A 27,959-nucleotide genomic window follows, 5' to 3' on the forward strand; every position below is an offset into this window, starting at 1 on the left:
CACAGCGGTGAGTATGAAGATTTCTGTCTTCTGGGTTGTTGCGCCGTGTAGTCTGGTCGATGTTTACCAACGTTTCAAAGGTCATACTGCCTCCGTCATCAGGGCGATGAGTATGAAGATTTCTGTCTTCAGGGTTGTTGCGCCGTGTAGTCTGGTCGATGTTTACCAACGTTTCAAAGGTCATACTGCCTCCGTCATCAGGACGATGTTATAACATTCTCAGTGCCATACTCTGTAAGACTTTAGACTTAGGTGTTCCTTCTAACTTACAGCGTTGCGAAGGCAAGATCCACAACGTATAGGCCTACGTTTTCAAGATTCCTGCAACCGAAATCTGACTTGTACAAATTTTGGAAACATACTGCACATCATAACTTTTGACCATGGAACGAAACAGTAGCAGGTTGGAGAATTTTAAACAATGAAAATATTCATAATTTTTCTGCACCAAGTGTTATTGTGTTAAATCAGGGATATTCTAGCTCACTAGACAACTAGGTGGTCTACAATGATACTACGGGTGTCTTATCGAAATCATTGCCCAAGCACCTACCTGTCGGCCTGCTCGATTTACATACTACATCGTTGTCTAGTCTAGATAGTTGGTTATATGCTGCAGATGGGTGTCATGCGCAGACAAAAGTAGCTTTTCAACATCTTTCCAACATGACAGTTGTTCGTTTTATAAATATGACATCTAGAAATCCAGAATTTTGTGAACTATTAAATTAAATAAGCATGCTTGGCAACAGAAATATCAAACATTTACTTTTTTAATCTTTATAATTCTTATAAGGTAGTCTGTGACAATAGAAATATGCGGTTATTGCGTCAGATGAAATTAACAGGGTCCGCAAAAAGGGTTCTTTATTAACGCAAAGGAATTACGTTGTCTTGATTTTATTTTACCTGCGTGTTCACAGGGAGAAAGAGTTATATTACACGTGACGCAATTTCTAGACTGAAAGTAAGTCGCGCTGGTATTGCTTCTGCCTACCACAAAGGGGCACTGGAGAAAGAATGAATAGCTTGTGTTCATTAGAGCTGTAGATCGTTCGGGCAACTCACGATAATGCAAACAGCTTGGCTGTCAATCTGACTGACCAGTAGCCTCGTAACGAATGCTATTAAATGTAATTACTGCTGGCACGTAGGAAATAAGAAATAAAAGTGTACAAAGTTCAGTAAGAAATTATGATGGGGTACCTAGGCGTATAGATAGTAGGATAATATTAAAATGGATCTTAAATTAATAAAATATGAGGGCGTGGACTGGTTTTAACGGACCCAGAGCAGTGCCCAGTGTTGGCTATTGTGAACACCAATCTATAAGCAGCGTGAAATTTTTTGATCAGCCGAGCAACTATAATCTTTTTCAAGAAGGAATGTCCTCCGTGAAAATAATCACATAATTCATTAAAGAAATATGAATAATTACTACAGTCAGCACATTGTTGTTGTGATGTTCAGTTCCCTAACTAACCAGTCGATTAGTATGCTGCTTGATTGGCCACAAAATTGAGTAACTTTTCGTTTAGCTACTTGAGTGAGTTATCAGCTGTGCGTTTACTTTCTGCTAAAGAGCATACATAACTCCTGCTGGCTATAACATACCTCCTGAATGAAAGTCCCAGTGACAAATGCAAAACTTACTATTTCTTGGTTGATAATGTACTGGGAGAATGTACTTCTAGTGTTTGCCTCTTTGGTTTTATTAATTGATGGAATGGATGATATCAAACTGACTAATGCATCTAACTGAGAATGGTGAACTGATTGACTGTGCATCTGATTCGTTTCAAGAAGTCAATTTAGTTGCTGGTGGAGGCGTGCCGAAATTTATTTCAGTGTAACTTAGTGACGAGATGTGCCACTTAGCCGATGACTGGATAATAAGTCTGTTTGTCTTCGCATCAAGATATGTCTGGGTTAGGTTACTGTAGGGTTTTTGAGGTCCCCATATTAATAGCTGTTTTACGTCTGTCTCACCTGGTTAGCCTTTGATATCAGAAGCTGACTCACTCGCTATTACCGTCGTGACATATGCTTAGAGACGTGGTACATTGCAACTAGTTGAATTTTTGCTGGTTTACATAAGATGCAGCTTCGAAATTTCGTGTTCGGTCGAAGAATAAATAGCCTACGATTCAAGTATACTGACTTCCTCTCTTCAATAACTGTTTATCGAAAGGAAGTCTTCTTGTGTTCTTGTGATCCATTAAATGCTGGAAAGGTTTTCGCAGTGGAAATCGTTAATTACTCGTCTCACTCGGCCATCACCTGTAACAATATGCATAAGTGATTTGGACAATATTTTACTTTATTAAAATATCAGATAATCAGAATGCGTTAGTATACATCTTACTTGTATATTAAAATTGGGACAGAACTGTCATCATGAAGTATTTTAAGGTTCTTGTATGATGTTAAAAACGTTAATAATCTGTTTTTGCAAATACCCTCCATGTCTGGAGGTAGTCTAATTCGTCGACAGCCGTCGATCGCGCCTTGGGGCTAACTCGTGAGCAAATTGTATGGATGCGGGCTTCATTTTGTATCCAATACGTGTATTTGGCTTAAATTGAGAGTTATATGAAGATTTAAGTTGCTGGTTCTTAATAAAACAACATACCGACTGGTTAGCATTCCTGGTTATTATTCGGGAGATCCCTCGTTCAGATCTCAGCCCAGAGACCGACCGAATGCTGCCCTATTACCCCAAACTTCAGTCCCCCTGGACGGACTAATCTTAAAATAAAACTTATTTAAAAACTGTCAGTTTAATAGCAACGAATCATCTCGAGACCAGAGCAGAGCCATCTCCTGGTATGCCGTGTGTCTTAAATGTGTGTCTCAAACAGTGGAACATTCCCAACGTAATATTGGTGTAATAAATCGACTATTGCCACGAACCTAAAGAGGAGGAATCATTCCTGGGGTTGTAGGTTCTAATCTCTGGCATTTATAGGAATGCCCGGTGTTACCTTAACGACGCTCAGCTGCTTTCTGTGCTGTTACTGACCCGTATTATTTTGACTTGTGGGAACTCCAAATGAGCTCTGAATGTTTGGATTCTGGACTCACTTTAAAAGTTTTGAGACAAATATATCTGTTCTAATAGTTGGAACATTAGTTTCGTTGTTCTTCACGAGCAGACTGGTAATAGGCACTCAAGCTTTGTTCTTGTACAGATTTCTGTGAGATTGCAATTTCCTGAAAGGGAAAGTATATGTATTGTTCCTCTAGCACAACTCTTGAGAAAATTAGTCGGAATGTATACTGCCTTGTGATATTATTTGCAGGCTGTCACATTATTATACAACAATGGGCTTAAAGAGATCCAGCAACCAGGAAGCTAGAGATAAATTCACAAGGAAATCATCTTAAAAAGGACCCCGTGTTTGTTGATGTCTTGAGCGAAACAATGGCGTCCGTACTTTCGCTCATTTGTCTTAAAATAATCCCACAACTATAAAACAGATACATGGTAATTTGACGTGAGAAGAAAGAGACGCGTTAATAAGAACTAAAGAAATGCAGTTTATCATTGCAGTATCAGAGTGATTGATAACTACATCCACAGACAGCGTCATTCCTGAGAAGCTGATAGTCGCTTGGCTAGTCAAGAATTCCCCCGAATTATATGGAACTTGAAGGCTTGTATTTGTGTTCACTATATCCCGCCTTTGGCATTGTCCTGACTGGATGAATACAGCCTTCACCCGTACCATATTTTTTGTCAGACTTATTTTAATGTTATCTTCCTTTCTACGACTTCTGTCATGGTTATTGCCGAACGGAATTAACTTAAAGTTTTCTCAAGCAGACTGGCATAAATTTAATGGGATACAAGGGTAGCAGAAATGTCCTTGTGGTGGATGACATTTTAAAACTTGTAATTCTGTATTCGTTATAAAAAAATACAAATTCTTACAATGTTGTCTCTGACTAAAACATGGCTTAAATACCATTTGTCATTTCAGCACCATCTTAAACGCGTTCTTACGATATTTATTGCCCTCTGTAAGTCGAGAGCAGAGGAAATATGAAAAATTATTCTTTGGATGTATTAAGCGTAATTGTAAATATTCCGTCATTTTAGATTCTATACAGTAGCGTGCAATCTGGTATAAGTTTACTGACATTAGAGTAACGTTCGCTGCCGTGAGAACCTGAAACCTCACAATAGCGTGCAGTGCTTTCAACATGTGAAAATAAATAATTAACAGCTTTTAAATGGTTCCAGACATTCCAGTACTCCACGAACGTGAAGTATGAATAATTATACATTATTTATAAAACTAAATACGTTTTTGAAAAATCATGAAGACAGCTCGTAAAGTTTGAAGTTCGAGGATTGTCTTCGAAAAAGAAGTTTAAAAACAATCGGTCAACAAACATGTCGTCTATACTCGAACCTTCTATAAGAAGGGTAATTACCTCCCAGATTATTCACTGCTGGAACATCGGTGAGAGCAATTTACGATTCGAAATTACATGACAAAACTCATTAGCGGTTGACCTCGGACACAGAAATAAGAGCTGGAAGGAACTGGCGCCACATGATGGCACGTATTGGAAACATTGGTAGTTACAGTTTTAAAGAACACATCATGTTGACAGTTCTTCTATACAAGTTTTATCATTATAATCTCAATGTTTTTGTAAATCTATTAAATTTTTCGACCTTCATAAGTCGTCTTGAGGTGGTCATCTTTAAGTGATTGAATCTAATAGATATGAAAGCTAAATTATATACGTATTTTAATCAGACAACATTCGCAAGGATCCATGTGAACCACCTGAAGATGACCTATTAAGGTAGTGGATTTAAAAAAATGATTATAATAATGAAACGTGCTGTGTAGACGGACTGTCAATGGGTAGATGTAATTATGCCTCGAACCAAATGTGGTTTCATAGCAACGAAACGGCACTTGACATAGATCGCGTTATGCATTATCCTTCTATGATCTAGCAATAATCAGGCAAAGCCGATGGAAGGAAACCGTAGAGGCAAAAATAACTTATTTTTACAGAAATAATTAGAAAGGTCTAGCAATGTTGTCTTGGAATAGATCAAGTTAAAAATTGCATTTGTTTACAGGACTAAATTAAAAGTAAATCTGTCCCGTTATGTGCCATGTAGGCGCTTGGAGGTGGGGAGGTACAGTTCCTACTCATTCTTAACCTTGGAATTAGATCTGGGTGAGTGATTAGCTTCACGCCGCGGTTCCTCTTTACCCCCGAGGAAAGGACCCACAGTACTCATTGGACAGGAAGATGGATTGGTGGGCCCCAGAGCCTACAGACACCCCATACCCGTCCCCTCCGCGACTCGTTGTGGGATGAGAGTAGTCTGCTTTCATTCTAGCTGCACCGGTGGGTGTTACTTCTTTTCTCGTGTTGTTCCTCCCTTATCAAAACGTCGCTGTGTACCGTATACGAATGAACGATACTTTCAATTCTGCAACGTAACCGAATTCAATGTCAGGCCATAAGAACCTCACATCTGCACGAGCGTTATACGCCAAGAGCAGTTTGGTTCATAGACTTACAATGGTCGCGAGGAACTCAGCTGCAGCAAACGCAGTTTACATGGCAATTTGACAGCGTCATGCGGAAATATCAGCCTGCTGGCTGCTTTGTGGTGACCTTGACCTTCACAATGATCAGCTGTGCCAGCCTGACTGAACTTGGCACTTGAACATCGTCTATATAAATGAAATTACAAGAACTATTATTACTGCGACCAGTGTAGCAGCTCTCTCTGCCAGACAATGACTGGCAGGACCTAATACGTATGGTGGATAAACGCTGTTGCTTTGTGGTTCCTCCCTCATTGCCTTTCAAAATTATCTAACTTATTTGTAATTCCTCAGAAGTCAAATTCCGTGTGTTCAAATCTCAGTAGGCTATTAGTATGGAATGGTTTAAGCACCAAAGAAATAGGTACGAATTTAAAGAAACGAATGGAAACATAATTATGATAATTCAGTGATTTTACATAAATTTCTCAACAGACTTAATATAATTTAAAAAAAAACGAAAATAAAATTTGATGATGGGTCCATCAGCGTGCGCGCTACAAAGGATCAAATTTGCTACGCAGCAGCCCTGAGGATGAGAGCAGAGATTGTTCTCGAGACGTTGGCAGAAGATATGGTTTATTCGCCATTCAGCCACCTGACGCGGCTTGTAACCCGAGAGTCTTTCATCAACTTCGCTCGCCGCCAAAGCTTCACTTTATACATCCTTAAAAATGGCTTTTACGAAACCTGAAGTTGCACTACTGTATTTACAATGACAATGACAATAACCCACTGGTTCCTATCCCCTCAGGAAATTTATGCTCTGTAAGTTGCAGTTATGGCTCCGAATATCTCCAGCTTATCATACTAACTTCTAATAATTTCGAACATCCGATGCAATTAAAAACATATCTAGCAAACATACACGAATCTCATAGTCAAGATTTCTTCAAATGAAATGTATTTATAAACAGGGCTGTTGGTATCAGGGTTTGCCCTGTTGATGGAAGCATTAAGCGCTTCTGTGTCGTCGGTAAATTTCTACGAAACAACACTGTGGAACAACCCAGAATACTGCCATCTTCACAGGCTACCGCTTCGTCTTAGCATCTCCAAGTCACGATCACTTACACTGTGGAACTTCTGTTGTCAAACAACATTGTCATCAAGAGATCGTTATCTGTCTTGGTATCTAAATTTCAGGATGTAGTGCTTTAGCGCAAGCTCAGAAGATTTAGATAACGTATAACGCTTTTGGCAAAATTGATTACGCCAACTTCTGGGGGCTAGTCACAATAATATGTTTACGCGTATAATCTACTGCTCAGTTTATGCTGGTTGGAGACAAATAACAACTGAGAAAACCGTCAAGCACTTCATAATATTGTTTTTTTCATAAACATGAATACAGCGTCATTAGCCTATTAAGGTTCGTTAAAATTATCAGCGTTGTTATCGTCACAATTAATATAATCGTTTATAATATTTGACTGTGATTTGTTCTTCGAATCACTGCACCTTGTAAGCAGAACAATGAAATCTTTCTGTTTCCTCATTGTAAAGTTTCTTACGTCGGTTTGTCGGGTAACTTTTTCCCCGGAACTGCTCATCACAAATTCTTGCTTATCTCTTCTGTCTAAAATGCTAAATACTTATGTCTTTGTGTCAACTTTGTTAATTCTGTAATGTGACATAGTGTTATTGAATTTACGCTAAGAAATCAATGTCTTTATTTGAACTTTGAACGACTCTTCTTTTCAGACGGGAATGCAAAGACAGAATAATGTCAATTTCCAGTTTGGAATGGAATATAACGAAACTTATTTTAATAGCCTTTGGGCATATGTAACGCGTATAAAAATTATTGCTGTATTATAAGTGTAAACACGTTCTCCTTTGACAAAGTGACAGTTTGCCCCATATACTTCTTAAATTCGTCCCTTTTCTGGTTTCACTGACGTTTTTTTAATTGCATTGTCCTTAATTTTCAGTAACGTTTTATTTCTTCTTGCAAGTCTACCAATTTGTCTCTTTCTTAGATCATTTCTCTCTCGTCACCAGAATATACGACAACTTAAGAATACGAAGAAACCCATTAAATCCTTCGAAAATATGGCAAAATTAAAATACTTGTGAACGGCAGTAACAAGTCAGTATTCAACAATTCTATTTTGGTTACCCGAATTTGACCTTGTGGCTTTTATGAATAGCCAGAATTTGACATTTGACTCTGTGTGACTCACTGAAACGCATGTCAACGTCGGTTATTGCTGTCAGATCTTGGCCAAAACTAGAATGGTTCGAAGGAGTTCTTATTGTTACATGTGTACAGACAAACGGGGCTATTTATAGGCTCTGAGTAGGTTGTGAACGCGTTTGTCACTATTTGACCTTCGTGAACAGCCGGTGTTTAACTCATAGAAGGGGTGCATGTAGGCGTTCGTGTAAAATGATCATTATTGAAATATTTCCACTGTCCCGAATCTGATTTTTTACGAAAAACCCGTCCTTCTGTTCCCAAGTTATTACATGCTCCCACGCGGACGAGCAAAGCCATTTTAATAAGCGCTTTGGAAAAAATGAATAACGCTCCTAATTACGAAGTCACATTTGTAATCTTAACAACGTGAAACGTTGTGTCTCACCGTAGTATGAGGGAGTTAAAAAAAATATGTTGAGGAGCATATTTGAGTACAAGGGAGAGAATGTAACAGAGAGATGGAGAAAATTACATAATCTTAATATTCATAATTTGCATTCGTTATGTCGGATGTTCTTAGGCTTAGGCAATGAAATCAAGAAACGTAAGATAGACGGGTCAGGTTCTCACAGCGAGGAATACAGATGACTGTCTTCTGGGCTGTTGCGCCGTGTAGTGTGATAGAAGTTTACAGACGTTTCAAAAGTGCATGCTGCCTCCATCATCAGGATATCTCACAGACTGTGCGTAGTGAATTTCGTTAGTTACGCTGTTCTTTAGCGACACTGTTCAACTGTTGAGGCCATGCGACATCAAATGAGCAACACAGAGATTACTGTAAATGCGATGTTGACAGGATTGGCGGTTGAAGGTGTCCTTGCCTTTTTCAGGTGAGGAAAACCACGAGTAAGGGATTAGGAGTAGCAAAATTGCGTAACTCAGAGATGATGGAGTTGATGGTTGATGTGGTGGAACTAATGCGTTGCGATTCGAACCTCATCAGACCGGTAGAATAAACAGAAAATTCAGGTCACGATCTCAGATTTTGAACGAAAATTGCCCCAGCGCCCACTGCATTAGCCTTCTACTCTTCAGGAGAGAAAACCAGTTTGTGAGGAAGTACTATACGGAGAAGGAGACCATCTGCATGCCTTGGGAAGCTGATAGTCTCTCATCTAGTCAAGAAATTCTCTGCCTTTTCTGGAACCTGAAGTCCGTTACTGAAATTTGTCCTGAGCGAGAATCGAGTTTCAACTCTAATTCCTATCTATGTCTTGATGTTCCAGCTCAGTATTTTGATTTCATCTGTGCCTTTGTCTCTCACGCCATACACTTCCTTCAGATTCCATCTAAAATGTTGTATGTATGTCTCCTATCCCCGATGCAAATTATATATCGTGTGCATGGTTCTTGAGCTAACAACCTTAACTGTATTGTGTAAGAAGAACAGAATATGAAGCCCTTCACCACCGTGCACTTTTTATGCCCCGCATCTACTGCGTCTCATCGACTGTTCCGAAACAATGGAAATCCCGAAGATGGCTTTTGGGATGCAGCGCCTTGTATTCGAATAGATAATGACCAATGTTTGAGAGGAACTTAATGCTTTTATCATCCTGGTGGTGGAGAACATTACGTATACTGAGTTATATCGTTTGTATTCTTCACCTAATAGAATTACGGTGATCGTAACAAGAAGAATTATAAATTTATAAACCATTTTAGTTGGAATGGCTGCAGGAAAGAGGCTACTAGGGAGGCCTAGAATAGACAGGAAGGTAATATTACAGTTTATGTCAAAGGAGAAGCATATTCGGTGGCTGGGTTCGGTTAGGGTCGAATGGTAGGATGTTGGGTTAAAGACCGCGTAATTGTCGGGGAATTTCTTGACCTTCTACGCTGATCTGAAGACAGAAACGATCTACATGGATAAGTGGATTAGAGTAGTTATCGAGGCGCTCATAGATTTGAATTAAACGAAATGAAATTGCCATTCTTTTCTTTTTTGAAGTCAGAACAGCACTCCGTTGTTATCTCAGATTTAGATTTTCCTAAAAAGAAATGCGTGGAAAACGAATCATATGTTCATATCGACTATCCACAACACGGGACAAATCACTACACACGTAACAGTAGCTAATGAATCCTTTGAATATGTGGCGAATTTAAAATAACTAGAATATTTATAAACGACTTTAACAAATAACAAGTTCGCTCACAAAGAAATTAAAATGAGATTAAATTCTGGAAACGCTTGTTGCCATGAAGTTCGTTGTTTTCTCTTCCCGCCACCATCTTCTTCTTCCTGTTCAAGGTTCGGGATCTAATTGCCCGTTCCGAAATTCTGAACTGATCGATCCCTCCTTCTATCTAAAATGAAAAGATTGAAGTAAACAAAACTTATTTCGCTTGCTGTTTTGTACGCTTGTGAAACTTAGGTCTGTAACATTAAGGAAAGGACACACATTTAATGTGTTTGAAACCGGGTGCTTATCAGACATTTGGGCCTAAGAGGGATTGAATGACAGGAGGCTGACAGAATTGCGTAATTGGGAGCTCCATGTTTGCACTCTTCACCAAATATCATTAGGTTGGTAAAATCAAGGAGAAAGAGGTTTGTGGGGCAGGCGGCGCGCATGAGGTAATGAGAAATGCGTAGAAAATGTTGGTTGGAGGTCCCGTGGGGCGAGACCAGTCGGAATACTTGGGAATAAACGGGAGGATCTTAGGGAAATAAGGAGGGCGTGGTGGGTTGGATTCGTCTGCCTCACAATAAAGATCGTTGGCGACCTCTTGTGGAAGGGGCTAGTGAACCTTGAGTTCACTGTGTGAGTGACTTTCGGCTTCTTGAAAAGGACTATGATCCATGGAGACAGTTCCGTTCCCGATCTCAGAGGTGAATCTAGTTTCTGGACTGCAGACTGAGTTATAAGAATTTTCAGTCAGCTGTGTGCGGAGCGTGGCCACTGCTTGGGCGTGGTTAGTCCAACTGGCGTTATCAGATCACTCAGTCTGCTTCAGACTGAAAACTTATGCAGTAATTTATTTTGTTGACTTTTATTACACCGCGTGGCTGTTTATGATACGTAACTAGCCGAACCCTTTAAAACCCAGTGGCAGCTCATTATGTACCACCTGCTTCAATGATAAGTAATTTAGTGTATTTATGGGTTTTGTATGATTTTGAGAACATACAGCGATTATTCTCTTTGACATAATTGAGCGGTTGATTTTTGTAATGGAGGCGCGTTTTATTTGCTTTGAGATACTGACTGAATTTTTAAATGTATTATCTAGACAAGCTTCGGCTTCAAACGGCTGTCTTGACTTGGCGATTTCTGTGGTGCGTTGTAATGCTGTGAGACTATTAGCACTGAGGAGAAAACATGATTATGAAGAATGTGATGAATGATGTTACTAACATTTCAACCGTCTGTTCGTTATTCATGTCGCCGATTTAAAAGCCGCTTTAGTACCAGCACAAGAACGTGGTTTGCACGTGTGTCTCACATCCAGAACTCATGAACTCGATTCCAGAAAATAATAGATCCATGGTTCCGTTTTGAAATAAGGTGAAAGGTAAATTCGTCCCGATATTTTTTCTCTTAGGTCGAGATGTGATCCTCAGTACTTTGTTTTTAAAGACCTTTTGTGGTCTCGGTGAGAAGTAAGGTTCTCACGGCGGTGAGCATCAAGATGTCTGTCTTGTGATTTGTTGCTCCCTTAGGTTGTGTTCTTCCCGAAAGGAATGTGAATGTGGTACATGCTCGTTTAGCCTATGTACTGACTCGTTAAACAAAGTAGAGTAATAGTATAGTAGAAAGTAATTATCCACATGGCTTCTTTAATGGCTACTTTTATAAATTTCCGGGCCTAACGCGCGTAGTGGATGCCTGTTACCTCTGAAAACCGAATTGCTCCCTATGAGGTATGTCTCACCAGCTGCTGGGATAAGTAGACAAGCACAAACAATGTGATTTCTTGAAGTATTTGTTTGTTATCTTTATAGTTCAAATGTTGAATTCCGAAGAAATCCCGATCCTGAAATCGTGTCAGAGTAAATCACTTACAGAGAATTGCTTACTATGTAAATGTATCGTGACAAGTAGAGACCTGATTACTACCACAGAAATTTAGTACAAGAACAAAGACAATATTTGTACAAACTGAGGTTCTTACCAATAAAATCTTCTCGGGCAATCAACCGCTATAACTGGTTACCGTAGTAAACCGACGTTTCGGGAACAAACACTGTCCCCATCTTCAGGGTTCTGATGTGACTGGATCCTTGGAAGTCGACAGGTGACCGACTGAAAAATTACTCACATAGAAATAAATGTTATGTTTGTCGTCGTTTCCATGACAATTAGATTACTGGAGATTTTGAAGATCTGACGAATGAAAACTGACAGTAGGAATATACAGCATACAGTTTCGTAGAATTCTAGTAGTGACTTAAGTCCTGTCAAGTTCGTAAGTCCGGAGATGAATGAAACTGACAAATACTGACAGATTTACCCCAAAAATAAATTGAAACGCCTACAAATGTCGCATCAACTTAAACGAACTTAATGACTATAATCGGGGCTCCATTGCTACTGTTGACGAGTACATTTTTAGCTTCGGTTTAAATATACAGCTCTATGTTACAAAGTTCGAAACTGTTAAACTGTGACTCACCCGGTAAATTTTCTCAGTTTAGTCAAGCCAACCTGAAACAAGAGAAAGTTCTCAGTGAATCCACCCCCTTTGAATTACTTACGTATGATACGTATGAATTATTGTTATCTGCAAACATTAATCAAGTCAGGAAATGGATTACACAACATATTATACAGCAAAGAAAAGGCTTAATGGAGGACAAATTATATAGGCGACTTTGTCAGTGTTTATTGTATAACCATAACTTAGTATAAATATTCGCATTGATAGAACCTTTTATATTACACGTGTAAGAGGATAATGTAAAAAGTTACACGTTTGTACTCGTGCTTAAGCACCACCCTATGAAGATGTGTGAGTGAGTGAATGATCGCTTTATGCATCCTTAACGTCAGTATACCCGAATCCACGATGTTTGAGAGGCGAAATAAACAACACAGTGGTAGGGAGTGTCGGTCCCTGGGGTGGGAGAGAGCTGTTACCGGAACAGAACCACACATACGCAGTACTTTCATTATTTTAAATATGTTATTGTGGAATCCGTGACGCCTCGGCCGCGCTTTACCCCTGCGAAAGGGGTTCCTGGTATCCAATGAACAGTAGGCTGCGTGGGCCCAGAGACCTGAAGAAAATTCCTATGCCCCTGACGGGTTGACCGCCGTCGTCCAGACCTTAGTCAGAATCGAAACTGAGTTATTCCGTGTCCTTCCTTTTCCACTGTATAATTTATAATTGTTTAAGTTGCCTTAACACCAGAAGATTTTGTTAAAGTAATTCTTTGTAAGAAGGCCGCCATTACACATCGGTGATGATGGGCCAATACGACTGCGAGTAAAAACTGGTGGTGTTAACGTAGGTTAAACAACTGTGCCCTCTCCTTAGGGTAAAAGACCAAAGAACCACCAGCTTGTGGGATTAGGTGTAGGGTAGAAACCCTTGACTGTAAAATATTCTGTGTTACGAAAGTTTTGCAAAGGCCTCGGAAGTGGACAGAATTGGTGCTTTCTAGTACGTATACACAATCATAAAGACGTTCAGCCAAGCGTTTTAATGCCATTCTGTTACGAAAGGTCCGTTCCTGAATTATGACTTCGAGTTTTAAAAGTTCGTTCTGAAATGTGTAGTTTTGTTCTTTTTAGTTACGATTACGCTGCATGATACGAGCTGTCCTCTTTGAATTACGACCGTCCGAAGAAATTGTTGTGCGATAGGAAGCGACCTTACTTGGTTACAACTCAGCTGAAATAATTTGCTGATATGATATATCGAATTTGAATTATAACACTTGCTGGTGCTCATTCCAGATAAGAAAGCATTAAAATGAATTTTACCGTCTCTTGTGTTAAAAAATGAGCAAGGCAATTAAGCAATTGCAATGTCGAAACACCAGTTTCAGAACATGTTTTGGCTTCTTTCTTACAAGCTCATTGCAACCAACTGTTGCGAAATGTTTCTAGCAAATTATTTGTTTCCAAAACAGAAAAGGAAACCCTTCCTGAATCCCCTCATATGCAAAAATAGTTTTATATTTTTGTGTCTGTTGAAAATTACAAGCACGGTGATGGCACAAAACCTGAACGTTGTACCTGACACCTCTAAAATAGTATGAGCGTATGGACCTATTATCAGAATTGTGCACAAATACAGGTCACGACCAATTTAACTGCTTGGAGCAGCGTCCTTCTTTAAAATTGGATAGTTCCTCAGGTGGTAAGACATTTCCCTCCTTGTATGAAATCCGAAGGTTCATTATCGTATTCAGAAGAGCCTGCCAGTGGAATCTATGATGGGCCAATTGAACCCATTCCACACGTTCATAACCTACTTCCTTAAAATGAATATTATGCAATTCTGTGATCTGCAAATTGGTCGAAGGCCTACTCGTAGATGAGAGGATAATGTTAGAATTGGTCTTATGTTTTGAGGGTGTGGATTGGATTCATCTGGCTCAGGATAGGGATCAGTGCCTGGCTCTTGTGAACACAGTAGTCGACCTTCGGGTTACGTAAAAGGCAGGAAATATCTTGACTAGCTAGGTTTCTGAAGAAGGACTCTGCCCCATGGAGTTAATTCGGCAGGTGGGTCCAACTGGTTTCTTTCCTTCAGAATTCCGGACTTCTTACATTCTACATGCCCCACCCTTTATACTCTCATGAATTGACTTCCCTGTAGTATGTTATGAAGCATACAGATCTGCAGGTCATTATCCAATCTTCTCCATTGTCCTGTTTACTTTTCTCCATCCTTTTTGGGTTAAAAATTTCAAACTGTGCAAAATGTCAGTCTGCAGTGTAAATTGATCTTTGAGTGGGACCCAACGAAGTGTAGTGCAAACGGTATTTCAACGGCGCTGGGCGGATGAGGGAGAACTCAGCCAGCTGGGATGATGGAATAATCATAATCATGATAAGTGTGTCGCTCGCTCGCCCGCCCGGGTCGTGATCTAGCCAGCCAGCCAGCCAGCCGACAAGTGGGCCAGTGAAAGTGAAAACAGTTCTACTAACCCAGCAAGTACACAATAACATACTCTACCTGGCAACCACTGACTTACTGACGGCTGCATGCCCGAGTACCAGGCAGGCATTTTCGTTTTTCTTTTCTTTTTTATAAGTTTCTTATTCCAGTGTCAATAAAGCTAGAAAACACGGCATAAGAATTAACGCACTGAATGACATTAACGTTAAAGAATTATAATTTAATTTTTTGTCCGGTTTTGGTGTGAAACCTGGTCTCTCCTTTACTGAAGTGTTTAAAAACAAGGTGCTGAGGAGAATATTTGGACCTAAAATAGACGAAGTAACAGAATTAAAGAAATCATGCAATGAGGAACTTCGAATTTGAAAGCCACAAAATGTTATCAGACTGTTGAAATCAAGAAGAATAAAACGGGTGAAACATGTAGCACGCCTGGGGAAATGAACGGTGAATAAAGGTACTATATAGTATTTTATTTGACGGATTCTAACATGACGATAACTACCAGAGACGTATCTGAACATCAGTAAAATAAACTCGGTACGTAAATCCAGGAAACGAAGTTCCGGTGACTCCAGTATGGACAAGGGCTCTATAAATTAAAAGCCAACATTTACCGACGTAGCAAGTGATACTCATGCCCATTTATAGTAGGGCCTATTAATATTACAATCTTCTGTTGGAAGCCGAACTGTGATAATGGAATTTATTAAGGTGGATCTACATCATTTTTTCAAATTCGTTGATTTATTATTATGTCTAAATTTTACTGAATTGCTTGTTAGAGACTGAGAATACAGCAAACAACGAATTCAGAGATTGAAACTAAAGTTAAAATCAAATTTAATACGTTAGTTAGCTTTGTAACAGTTACACACTCTTAAACACTACTAGGTTAAGCACGCAACATTGAACGTGGCCTGAAATGGGATAGGTTACCGATTGACTTGGCCCATCCTCTCCGATTGGTCGATTCGTGTTCAAGAAAGATTGGACTCGGAAAGGTACACGTGTTATTCCATTACACATACATACATGCCTGCATGATCGGTGTTGTCCAATTCTACATGACGCTCCAAATGTTCTTAATCTTGATAGTGGATGGAGGTGAGTGATCGGTTTTACGCTCCGGTCGCTCTGTCGTAGGAGAAATAGCTCCAACCATCCATTTGGTAAGGACCCAGAGCTGATCTGGATACGGTAACTTTTCCCTTCCTGGAATCGAAAGCGTAAGTGGGAGTATATTACTAAAATGGATATCAAGTAGGATATAAGGACGTTAAATGGGTTCGTCTGGCATAGGATAGAGGCAAGTGGTGTCTTTTCAACAAGGTAATGATTCATGGATTTCATGAAAAGGGGGGGGGGACGTTTTGCGTTGCTTCTCAGACAGGACTTTTGCTCCGTGGAACTCGGTTGGAATATTTAATGCCATTTCTTCTCTTGTTCGACTCAGGTGCCAAGTTTAGAATGTATGCTGTGGCAAATATATACAGTCTGAACGATAAATAGTGAGGGCCATGTTTAATTTATATAAGAATTCGCATATGAATATATTGCTGTATCTGTTATCGAAATTGAAACGTAAGACCTTCTTACTATGAAGTGTTGTTTGATTTCATTAGTATGCGTTACAAATTTTCGACAAGTAAATTTCAAAAGCAAAGTTTGTTTTAGACTGTCAGGATATTAACATGAGACATGAATCATACCTCTGGTTACTCCGTGTTCTTACGCCTACAAAAACAATTTTTTTTCTGTTACATATTTAAAGAATTCCCATGGTTTTAATTGAACTTTTATCAGAAGCATTGCTGCACTGGATAACAGGCTAACGTAAGGAAGGGAAGTAGTAAATTATGGTGGTCATGTGATTGGGTTCAAGTAGCTCAGGATATAATTCTATGGGGAACTTGTTAACTGTGTCGATCATTCAAATTTAAATTCCAGAGGTGATCGATCGATCGATTGATTAGCTTTTTTGTTAATTGCAGTCTGCATCAAATATGATTACGGCGATAAAATTTATTAAGATGCACGGGAGAGGGAACACGTGTGTGAGACGAGAAATGCTTACAAAAGTTTTGTCGGAAAACCAGGGCTGATGAGGTCCCTTGGCAGACGTAGGCGTATATGACAGACTAATTAAGTGGATACTAAAAATATTGACGCTCTGAGCGACTATCAGATTCTTAAGATGGACGTGGCTGTCGTGTAGTTGAAGATCTGTAAGTATGGCCTTAGTTAAGATCAGACCGGACTGTCAGTGATGTGCTGGAAACGAACAGCTGGAAATCAAAAGCGTCTTAGATGATTTTCAGAATATTTGGATAAGTTTGATTATAGATTTTAAAACTGCCAGAAAGTTACGCAATTCTTGTTACGTTTGAGAAAGATGGAGAAAAACTAACACTTTTTGCCCTTTAACGTTTTGTATGGACGCACGATTTTTGACACGCGTCCAGCCGTGTATTGATGGTTCTGTCCCAGAACCTTGCCTACGCTGTCCTCTGTTCCGCGTACGTTTCTCTCCAACTGACGTCTGTTTGAATATGCACAGTTTATACAAAAGCCTTGGTGCATATTTCTCCCAAATTAAGCCAGGCATACAAGCAAACCTCGCCGTGCTGTTCATGTTTAGTAAGACAAACTTCCTGCTAGGATTCTACACATTTGTTGAGTGTGCTGCGGTTCATGTAATTAACCCTTAATTTGTGGGCCAGTCCCGACTTCTACGCCACATGAATAACCTAGCGTGCTCAGTTTGCATCCATTGCATTTATAGACTACGTATCACTGTTCTGAGCCAGTCGAATGCACTCACCTCATTTTCTATTGCTTGAAGATCTGTCTTAATATTATCCAACCATCCACTCGTAGCTTTCTCCTCTCCCAAGCGATTTTTTTTCCTTCAGGTTTCTACGTAAAATTTTGTATGTATTTCTCGCTTTACTCCCTATTCGTGTGAAATATCCCGTCTATTATGTCGTTTTTCATTTCATTGTCCTTATAATATTTGTCAGCAGTTGAAATTATGAAGATCTCATTGTAGACATTTGCCCCACTCTCTTGTTGTTTATTGTCTGTTAGGTCTAAATTGGTGTATTTTGTTTTATTTATAAAATATAACATAGCCTTCAGAGATTCTTATTAATAGACCTGAAACTCCATAAACATTTCGAACATTTAAATTTGCCTCTAGCAACACATGTCCATGGATTCCACTTGTGAATGTAGGCCTTTGTAGGTCCATTACAGCATCGCATCAGCACGAAACTCATTCTTTGCTGTGTTCCATCCGAGTGCTTGCATAAAAAGAATAAAAAGAACACAAGAAAAACAAATATTATGCAATGTTTTCACTGAGATGGTTGCAATCGAAAGTGTGCTAGTTTAACGATCCGTCGACTGTACGCCGTGGCCTAGTAATGGAAGTGAAATCGGGGTTAGCGTTTCCTCCGAAGCGCCCCGCCATTATAGACGTCACTTTCCATTTCATGCCGAACTGGTAACACCACTTTTGAGTAGAACTTTATTGTTCTGCTGGTAGGAAGATCAATTGGACCCTTAAAAACAAGTTCTCCGACGTAATGATACAGTTTAATGTGGCATTTTCATGAACTCCGTCTAACTGTAACAGAGCATACAACTCTGTCCAAACAAGAGTCACTGTGGTTGTTTACAAAACCGTCACACAGACTAAAGGCGTATTGATCGCGGAATATGAATACTGATGTGGCATTACTTTTCGATTTACATTTATACTGCTCATCCAGTTTCGAACAACGCCATCTTTCGAATATGATTTTGCTCGCGTCACCTATAAATACATAGCTTAGAGAAGATTAAGAAACTAGCTTTGAAATCTCCTTTGCAGATCTAGATCACTTTGTTACGCACAGAAGTAAGAGACTGGTGTCGCGTTTGTGCATAATTTACAATTTCATATATATTGTTTTTAAAAGAAATACGCAATATATATCTTACTCTGCTTCATTCTTATTTGCATCAAGTATCTAGGCCTATACATTATGCGTCTATATGCATCTACATGCTCATAACACTGCGATGGTAGCGGGATCCGATGGGTCAACACCGCGAATAACATACCCCGCCATTGAAAACGATCCTGAACCAGTTCCATCCACCTTTAATTTTCACAACCTTCCTCTCTAATAAATATTTTAATATTATCTTCCTAACGCCAATTTCGATCTTACCAGTGGACGTTTTCCACTTTCCCCGACTCAGTTGTTATGCATCAGTTGTGGACTGTTGACTATAACAAACCTGTGTGCCACTTTGCTGGGGTTTTAATAGTAGAGGGTTTCTTGCTCTTTGTCCACAATTTGGGGCGTTGGTGCCCTTTACAATGTTCAAAAGTTTAATTTCTCTGTCTACTTATTGTTACGCTTTTCTGTTTGGGGGCTTTCATATGTCATTTAGAACAGTGGTCGGCAAACATTTTTTCTAAACGGCCAAATAGTAAATATTTAAGGCTCTGCGAGCTAAGAGGCAAAATCGAGGATATTTGGGTAGGTAAGCCTACTTATGTAACAAGAAAAACCAAGTTTTAACAAATTTATTGAAAAAAATATAACGTAATAATAATAAGTAGACTACAATTGTTTGAAATACAGCTCTACTAATGAGAAGAATGGAATTGCCTGTTATGAGATAACATTTCACCAAACTGAGTTTTAAATTCAGTACTCCCTATAATCAAACTTGATTGTATATGTTCATCCGTTAATGCTGACCTGTATTGAGATTTTACATATCTCATCTTTGAAAATGTCTTTTCACACAGGCAGGTGCTGCCAAATACAGGTATAAATCCCACATACGGTCTTTCTCAACTACTCAACTCGGCTGTTTCGTTATAGCGCGTACTTTGAAATTTCAAAGAATTTAAATATGTAAAATCCGTTCTTAGCTCGCGGGCCGTACAAAAAGAGGCGGCGGGCCGGATTTGGCCCGAGGGTTGTAGTTTGCAGACCCCTGACTTAGAGGGTCTAACTTCTTCAATCCTGACTGTGTTCTCTTCTATTTAAATAAGTGCTGTGGAGTCGAAACAATTTTAGGTGGAGTCGGTAAAAATGTACCGAATCCGACCTCAATATAAAATCTTAAGAACAACTTCTATACCGTGTGAGACACTGCCGGCCTCACGCTTAGGGAGATTCAACGACCCATTGAGCCACATAGTGTGGGAATAATGCTTTGTAGGTACCTTAAAAATACAAACTGTCTACAAATCAATCGAATTCTGCAATAACCATTAGACGTATATTTAAAAATAAGCTATAAGAAGAAGGCTGATGTTTCACGTGGTGCTGATGAAGTTTATTATGGTGCCATTTACCATTTTAGTAGGGTTACCCTTATTAATACGGGCAGGTCATGTAGCGTGCATAGATGGGACAAGAGGTGTGCACCGGGTATTGGTTGGGAAGTCTGAGAGGAAGAGACCACTGGGGAGACCTAGACGTAGATGGGAGGATAATGTCAGACGGGATCTATGGGAGATAGGAGTTGAAGGAGACTGGATTTTGTTGGCCCAGGACAGGGTCCGGTGGAGGGCTTTAGTAAATTCGGTGTTGAATCATCGGGTTCGGTAAGCCATCTAGTTAGTTAGTTACCCTTATTAATACATATTGAGCTTTTATGAAGGAGTCGGAGTCGGAGATTTTAGTACCGACTCCACACCCCTCGACACGACAATATAAGTACCGAGGTTTTCCGAGTAGAGGCCTTTAAATCTTTCAAGGTATTTCGAAAGTCATTCTTTTCAAATGCATTTTTCTTCCGACTTGTAGGGATCTGAGTGTCAATACTCATTTCAGTTTGAGGTCACACACAGGCCACTGTCATGTCATAGTCACGACAATATCAGTCCATGGGTTTTCCGAATAGAGGCTCTTAAAATTCTCAATGTCAACCAAAGGTCATATTTTCAAACGCAAATTCCTGTCTATCTGTAGGAATCTGAGTGACAATACTCATGTTAGTTTGAGGTAACGGACAGGCCATCTTCATGTCATAGTCTCGACAATATAAGTCCAGGGGTTTTCCGAAGAGGGACCTTTAAAATATTCAAGGTATTTCGAAAGCCATTCTTTTCAAACGCGTTTTTCTGCCGTTCTGTAGGGATCTGAGTGTCAATACTCATGTTAGATTGAGGTCACGCACAGGCTACTGTCATGTCATAGTCACGACAATATCAGTAGGTGTGTTTTCCAAATAGAGGCTTTTAAAGTTCTCAAGGTCATTCGAAGGTCATATTTTCAAAAGCATATTTCTGCCGATCTGTAGGAATCAAACTGACAATTCTCATGTCAGGTTGAGGTCACGGACAGGTCATCGCAATGTCATAGTCACGACAATATAAGTCCAGGGGTTTTCCGAAGAGAGGGCTTTAAATTATTCAATGTATTTCGTAAGTCATTTTTTCAAACGCATATTCTTCTAACCTGTAGGAACCTGAATGACTATAATCTTGTCAGTTTGAGGTCATGCATAGGTTAACGTCACCTCAAGATCGTAAGAAGATAGGTCCAAGGTTTTAAGGAATATATTACCTTGAAATTTTCGAAGCTCAATTCAAGAACAATTTTTCTCAGGGTTACATATACCTAACTTTATTAAACTGAGTGACCATAATCATGTTATTTTGAAGCCACTTTTAGATAAACTTCATTCATAAGTCAGGGCAATTACATTCTCAAAGATAGGGCTACTTGATAAGGATAGGTTCTGTTAGTTTAGGTTGGGTTAGGTTAGGTTTGGTTAGGTTAGTTTAGTTTACGGGAAGTTGGCGGTTGGTAGGTTGGGTTATGTTTGTTTCGAAGGCCAGGATGGGCTTCAGTGGTCGAAAGTACCGAAACACCCCAATGCGCCGATTGAGTCTAAATGGGCCAGAAGGCCTAAAATGTCTAAAGGACCTAAATGGTCAAAATGGCCTGATTGGCCTTTAGAGCCTAAATTGTCCTGAGGGCCTAAATGAGCCAGAGGGCCTAAAATGTCCAAAGGGCCTAAATGACAGAGCCAAAATGGACATAGGGCCAAAATTGTCCAGAGAGCCTAACTGGTCTAAGTTGTTAAACTTCCAAAAGGGACTAAATGGCCCATGTGGCCTAAATAACCCATAGGGCCTAAATTGTCTAAAGGGCCTAAATGTCCCAGAGGGCCTAAATTGTCGAGAGGGCCTAAATATTCAAAAGGTCCTAAATGGCCTATAGGGCCTAAATTGTTCAGAGAGCCTAAATGGGTCAAAACGCCTAAAATGTCCGAAGGGTCTAAATGGCAGAGACAGCCTAAATAGCACATAGGGCCTAAATTGTCCAAAGGACCTAACAAGCTCAAAAGTGCTAAATTACTAAAAGGGCCTAAATGGTCCAGAAGGCCTAAATGGCCAATGGGGCCTAAATAGCCCATAGGGCATAAGTTGTCTAAAGGGCCTAAATGTCCTAAATTTCCAAAAGCTCATAAATGACCTGAGGGTCTAAATTGTCCGAAGCGCCTAACTTGCCAACATGGCCTATGTAGCCGAAAGGGACGAAATGACCAAAAACGCCAGTTTTGTAAATTTAAGTTATGGTAGGTTTCGTTAAGTTTGGTTAGATTAGGTTAGGATGGGTTAGGTTATGTTGGGTTAGGTTGAGTCACATTAGGTTAGGTTGGGGTAAGTCATGCTAGGGTAGGTTGCATTGGGTTAAGTTAGATTATTTTTGACTAGTTTAGGTCAGGTCAGATCAGTATGTGTTGGATTAGGTTAGGTTATGTGCCAGACAGATTTCTTTAAAATTCTGAAGGTCATATATTTTCACGCTTATTTCTGCCAAAATGTAAATACCTGCTCGACCATACTCATGTCAATATGAGGACACGTAAAGGTCAAGGTCATATGGACTTCACGACAAAATCGGCCCACTAGTTTTCCAGATACAGGTATTTAAAGTTCTCAAGGTCATATCTTTTCACGCTTATTTCTGCCAATCCGTAAATTCCTGGTTGACCATTCTCATGTCAAAATGAGGCCACGTATAGGTGAAGGTCATATGGACGTCACAATTAGATCGGCACAATAGTTTGCCAGATACAGGTCTTTAAAATTCTCAAGGTCATATTTTTCTCGCTTATTTCTGCCAAACCGTAAATACCTGCTCGACCATACTCATGTCAATATGAGGTCATGTAAAGGCCAAGGTCATATGGACCTCACGACAAAATCGGCCCACTAGTTTCCCAGATAGGGGTCTTTGATATTCTCAAGGTAATAGTTTACTCGCTTTTTTCTGCCAAACGGTAAGTACGAGGTTGACCATACTTATGTCAAAATGAGGTCACATATTGGTTAAGGTCATACCGAAGTCACGTCAAATTCGGCCCAATATTTCCAGATACAGGTCTTTAAATTTATCAAGGTCATATTCTTTCTCGCTTATTTCTGCCAAACCGGAAATTCCTGGATGACCATACTCGTGTCAAAATGAGGTCATGCAAAGGTCAAGGTCATATGGACCTCACGATAAAATCGGCACACTAGTTTCCCAGATACGGGTCTTTACAGTTCTCAAGGTCATATCTTTTCACGCTTATTTCTGCCAATCGGTAAATACCTGGTTGACCATACTCATGCCAAAATGAGGCCACGTATAGGTGAAGGTCATATGGACGTTACAACTATATCGGCCCAATGGTTTTCCTGATATAGGTTTTTAAAATTCTGAAGGTCATATCTTCTCACGCTTATTTCCCAAAAACCGTTAATACCTGGTTGACTATACTCATGTTAAAATGATGTCATGGCTAGGTCAAGGTCATGTCAAGACCACGACAAGATCACGCAAACTGAGAATAAGTGACCTCAAAATGTTCAAGATCATTCGAACTACTATTTTCTCAAGCATATACATAGAGAACTGTATGAATCTGAGTGACATTGCACACATCATTTAGAGGTCATGGATATGTCACAATACATACTCAGTGCCTAAATTGTGTTGGGATACATTACGTTAGGTTAGGTTTGGTTAGGTTAGGTTGGGTTAAGTTAGGTTGGTGAATATGTTGCATCACTGGCAAAGTAGAGCAAATCAGATATCGTGTTTACACATCTAGACTTTGGGAGGATTAGGAGGTGTGGGAGGTGGTGTTGCGAATGTTCAACCTAGCATACAGCACACTGTTCGATCAGATTTTAAACAAAGAGTTCGTTTTTGTGGTGCGATGAACAATGTGCGTAGCTGCTGGAAAAAATGTATCTTTTCTAGAGACTAATGGTGATGTTTGTACTGGATTACCTGTCGTCATCCCACCTGATATCGTCTGCTAAACAGCTAACTCATTTGTTGTCTTATCCTATAAATGCACCCTGAAATCAGGAGATTTTCCTGCCGTTGAGCTAATTCGTTAAAAGTTATAATCGGGCCCACTCAAGCCAACCTGCAACCACCTGTGGATAAAAGTGAGAAACTGCTATGGCTGACTTTGACGATCTGTAGGAGACGAGTGGGTCACTCACGCTAGTTAGCAAAAACTTACAAATACTGCTAATTTTTATTTCCTGTATAAGTTATTTCGTCTGAATTAATACACCCGTTATTAACATTCCACGTTATCTTAGAGCTGTAGGACCACATTCCTATTCAAAGCTGAAATGCCGGGATGAGGCGAACTTTTAAAATCGGTTACGTAACATTTTATTGAAAGCAGAGCCTGCTTGTGCTTACAGGGTTGTTGTCTACTGGAGTTTGAAAGGGATTTGTAATTATTTCATGTTTCAAGATTCAAAGTGGAACATCTTTCTGGGATTTAATACAAGGTCCTTTAGAATTAAACAGGTAATGCGCCACAGTGATGACTCCCCTTTCTTGGCAAAAATGGGGCTGAATATGGAATCTGAAACTTAATGGGTAACGAATAGGATGTTGAATGGAAAAGTTACGATTTGATTTACACATGTCTTCTTCTGAAATACTCATATTCCATGTAGTATTTGCTTTACTTGTTGTAATAGGCATTCAAATTATATACAATTGAATTATCGAGGGAATTTTATTTCCGCTTCACTAAGTAAACAAACAACAGTTTGCATATTCAGACGCACAGTTATTTTTTTTTTTCAAGTCCGTGATTTGTTGCCAGTAGCTAATTATGACTTCCCTATTTGTTCCTGGTACAAGCGAACTAGCAGGACATCTCAAGGACTATCGTGATTGTCAGTCCGAAGATCTGTACCTGTATAAGACAGCTAAGCAATACTTTTTTTTGTAGTGTTCTGTCTGACGACAGGTCCATATGAACAGGATCCTTCCATCCTTTTCTCGGACTGGGACCTGTTCATATACGTTCTTGGCAGATGATCCAGAAGTGGTTTGCCATTGCCTTCTTCTGTGTGTGAATGGAGTAATTGTTGGGATGCCACGGAGAAACCGGGGAAGCCCCCGGAGGAAAACTCCGTGTTGCCTAGACCACGGCCTTGCCCAACACAAGTTATAAATTCGGGCACCGCCGGGAATCGAACCCGAGACCCCAGGATTACAAGGCCAGCGTTCTAACCGCTAGACCACCACATAAAATAACATTTGTATGAGAATACGCAAGTATAAATAAAATTCCAGACCTTTAGGATATACTGAAAACGTAAGACATTTCTGTTGATACAGCTCACTATGTAATAGTAAAGAATTGAATGAATTGTTATTGTTATAGTACTCTTATCATTAAAATATTCTACACAAGAATATCAAGTAGAATTTTAGGTTCTCACGGCGGTGAGTACTGAGATGGCTGTCTTCTGGTAGTGTCGTGTAGTTTAGAAAAGTGTACTAACGTTTCAGAGGTCGTTGCTGCCCCCATCATCAAGGCAATGAACATTTTTACGCCCCTTGGTAACTCGGCACACATCCAGCCTGTAGTCGAGTTCCTCCCAGACACGTTGCAGCATATCATGATCGACTGCTGCAATGGCTGCTGTGATACGTGCACGCAAATCAAACAAGGTCTGTGGTAAGGATGGCACGAAAACTATCTTTGACGAACCCCCACAGAAAAATAAATCACAGGGCGTCAGGTCCGGTGAACGTGGAAATCCAGGACACAAAACGCTCCCGTCTTCGATGGCAGCCATTTTCTCTCATATCGCCCCTGGCGGCGAACAGTGTTACTACGCGGCCGCGAAGTATGCGAACATAAACTTGGAGAGTTTCTCTTTCCATCGGTACTAATTTTGTGCATCTGAATTTCATTAAACGTGAGAAATTCTCATTAATGTGCAGAAACAAACCCCAGGCTGAGCTTCATGATCTAGTGGTTGCTTACCTCGCTTCGCATTCCTGAGACCCCGCATTCGAATACCAGTCTCGAGACCCGTTTCTTATTTGCTGAAGTGAGTTCTTATCATTGTTAATTCTCTCGCCCCTTCATGCAAATTCTGTAATTCTTACCGTCTCACTTTTCATAATCACTCTTCTGTTCTTCTCATACGCTATGCAAGTTTTGGATGACGCAGCGTTGTTCAACAACAAGCAAGTTCAGGGTTGTTAAACTGCGTTCAAAGCTCGCTGATCGCGTGGCGTTTGTTGTGTGTGAAGTCCCAAATTAGACTTCACACAGCGGAAAGTTGCAATCCGGACAGGTAGCCAAGTTGCACGGGGTTTGGCATGTAAAAATTGATAGGCATTAAATATTGGCAATTTGCCAGTTGTGAGAGGTGGTTATCTTTACTATTTCTTCTGTACCAACTACGTCAAAATCTAGTGAACTCATTGACCAATTTTTAACAAACGAGGAATTACTGTTATCCGTGAAGATTCCATCCTTTTTAATCTGCTCTGAGCAATTTCGAGAAGTTTCAGCGAACATTAGCAGCACTTGTTTCTTCTTTTCTAATATCGATATATATTTGCGACACTATTATAGTGTGCGAACTAGTAAGTACAATTGTCTACAGCATTATTATTTCAACAGTCAAGTGCCACACAAAATTGACATTTTTTGTTGTATGTCTCTCTTTTATAGCTTCAGTATTGATTTTTTTGTGAAATCCATTGCGACTTTCTTACCTGATATTTCAAGTTCTCACGGCGGCAAGTAAGAAAATGAATGTCTTCTGGAAGGTTGCTTCGCATACTCCATTATCAGTGCGATCGCAGTAAGCACCTCTGAAACGTCGGTAAACGTCTACCAGACTACACGGCACAACGTCCCGGAAGACAATTTTCTTGTTTGTTTCTTAATTTATTAAACGAACTTCTTTCATCTTCATCGGCTAAGTAACGAAGAGATGTACGATGATTTGTAAATGAAGAATGGGAAAACAGATAGAACAAGACGGCCGTGGTCTACGAGGTAGGTAGGCCATGAATTTGCCTATAATTTCTGAGGACTAAATCCATAGAAAGGCGTCCATCTTGAGAACCTAACAGTCGCTCAGCTTTAAAATATCCCCCTAATTAATTATATAATCATTACTGTCTTCATAGGAGCGCAACTTTATACCTTATCCTGAGTAATATGATTTCAGTTCATAATCTAGCAGCCTATTTCTTCAATATCCGTGTTAATATTATCCTCCATCTGCGCCATGGTTTCCGAAGTAGTTTGGAAAATACCACGAAAATATTGTCAGGTTAATCAGCCATCGGGTTAAGCATTAAACCTGGGTCTTCCCAAATACGAATCCTGACACCTGAACATTCATCTGGTAGAATTGTTCTAGGACAGAATCAATCTATTTCTGTATTCTGGGATAGTTGCATTAATGTTTGTTACTTTTAAGCCCAGAGCTTATTTCAGTATATGCGCCATCTCCTTTAGGAATTAGTAACGTTTCGTTTGTCTTTTTTAATGCGTTTCGTATGATTCTCAGAATAAACAACGATAATTTTCTTGAACATCATTGATTAGATGATTTGTAATGGAGACGTGTTGTGTTTTATGGACGAATTCTGTAACATTGTTTAGGCGAACTTCGGCTTCAACGTTCTAATTTATCTCTAATAGCTTTAATACTTTCTCGTCTGAGTGTAACTCGCCCTTAGGATCCTGGAAACATATTTAATACTCTTCAGTATTTCTTATGTTGT

General features: G+C 39.7%; 1 protein-coding gene across 1 annotated transcript; it reads right to left on the reverse strand.

Annotated features, from left to right (window-relative positions):
- Nucleotides 1-819: 819 nt before the first annotated feature.
- LOC110836921 (uncharacterized) lies at nt 820-26,375 on the reverse strand. The gene is made up of 5 exons (XM_022078639.2): nt 26,319-26,375; nt 15,904-16,083; nt 12,412-12,443; nt 11,911-12,041; nt 820-2,280 (listed from the first exon to the last, which is right to left on the reverse strand). The coding sequence occupies exons 1-4, from the start codon at nt 26,331-26,333 to the stop codon at nt 11,939-11,941; spliced, it is 330 nt and encodes a 109-aa protein (XP_021934331.1). The 5' UTR covers nt 26,334-26,375; the 3' UTR covers nt 820-2,280; nt 11,911-11,938.
- Nucleotides 26,376-27,959: the final 1,584 nt, after the last annotated feature.

This window comes from Zootermopsis nevadensis, unplaced genomic scaffold (genome assembly GCF_977971745.1).
Source record: "Zootermopsis nevadensis isolate Lab colony 2312 unplaced genomic scaffold, Znev_1.0 Znev_ptg000013l, whole genome shotgun sequence".
Lineage (NCBI taxonomy): Eukaryota > Metazoa > Arthropoda > Insecta > Blattodea > Termopsidae > Zootermopsis > Zootermopsis nevadensis.

Bases quoted from the DNA above. Each gene is read 5' to 3' on its own strand.
- LOC110836921 (XM_022078639.2), bottom strand. The intron at 12,444-15,903 runs GTATGTATGTGT...CTCTTGTTTCAG, and splicing joins AACACCGATCATGCAGGCAT to GTTGGCTTGACTAAACTGAG. The intron at 12,042-12,411 runs GTGAGTCACAGT...GTAATTTTTCAG, and splicing joins AAACTGAGAAAATTTACCGG to TCGGTCACCTGTCGACTTCC.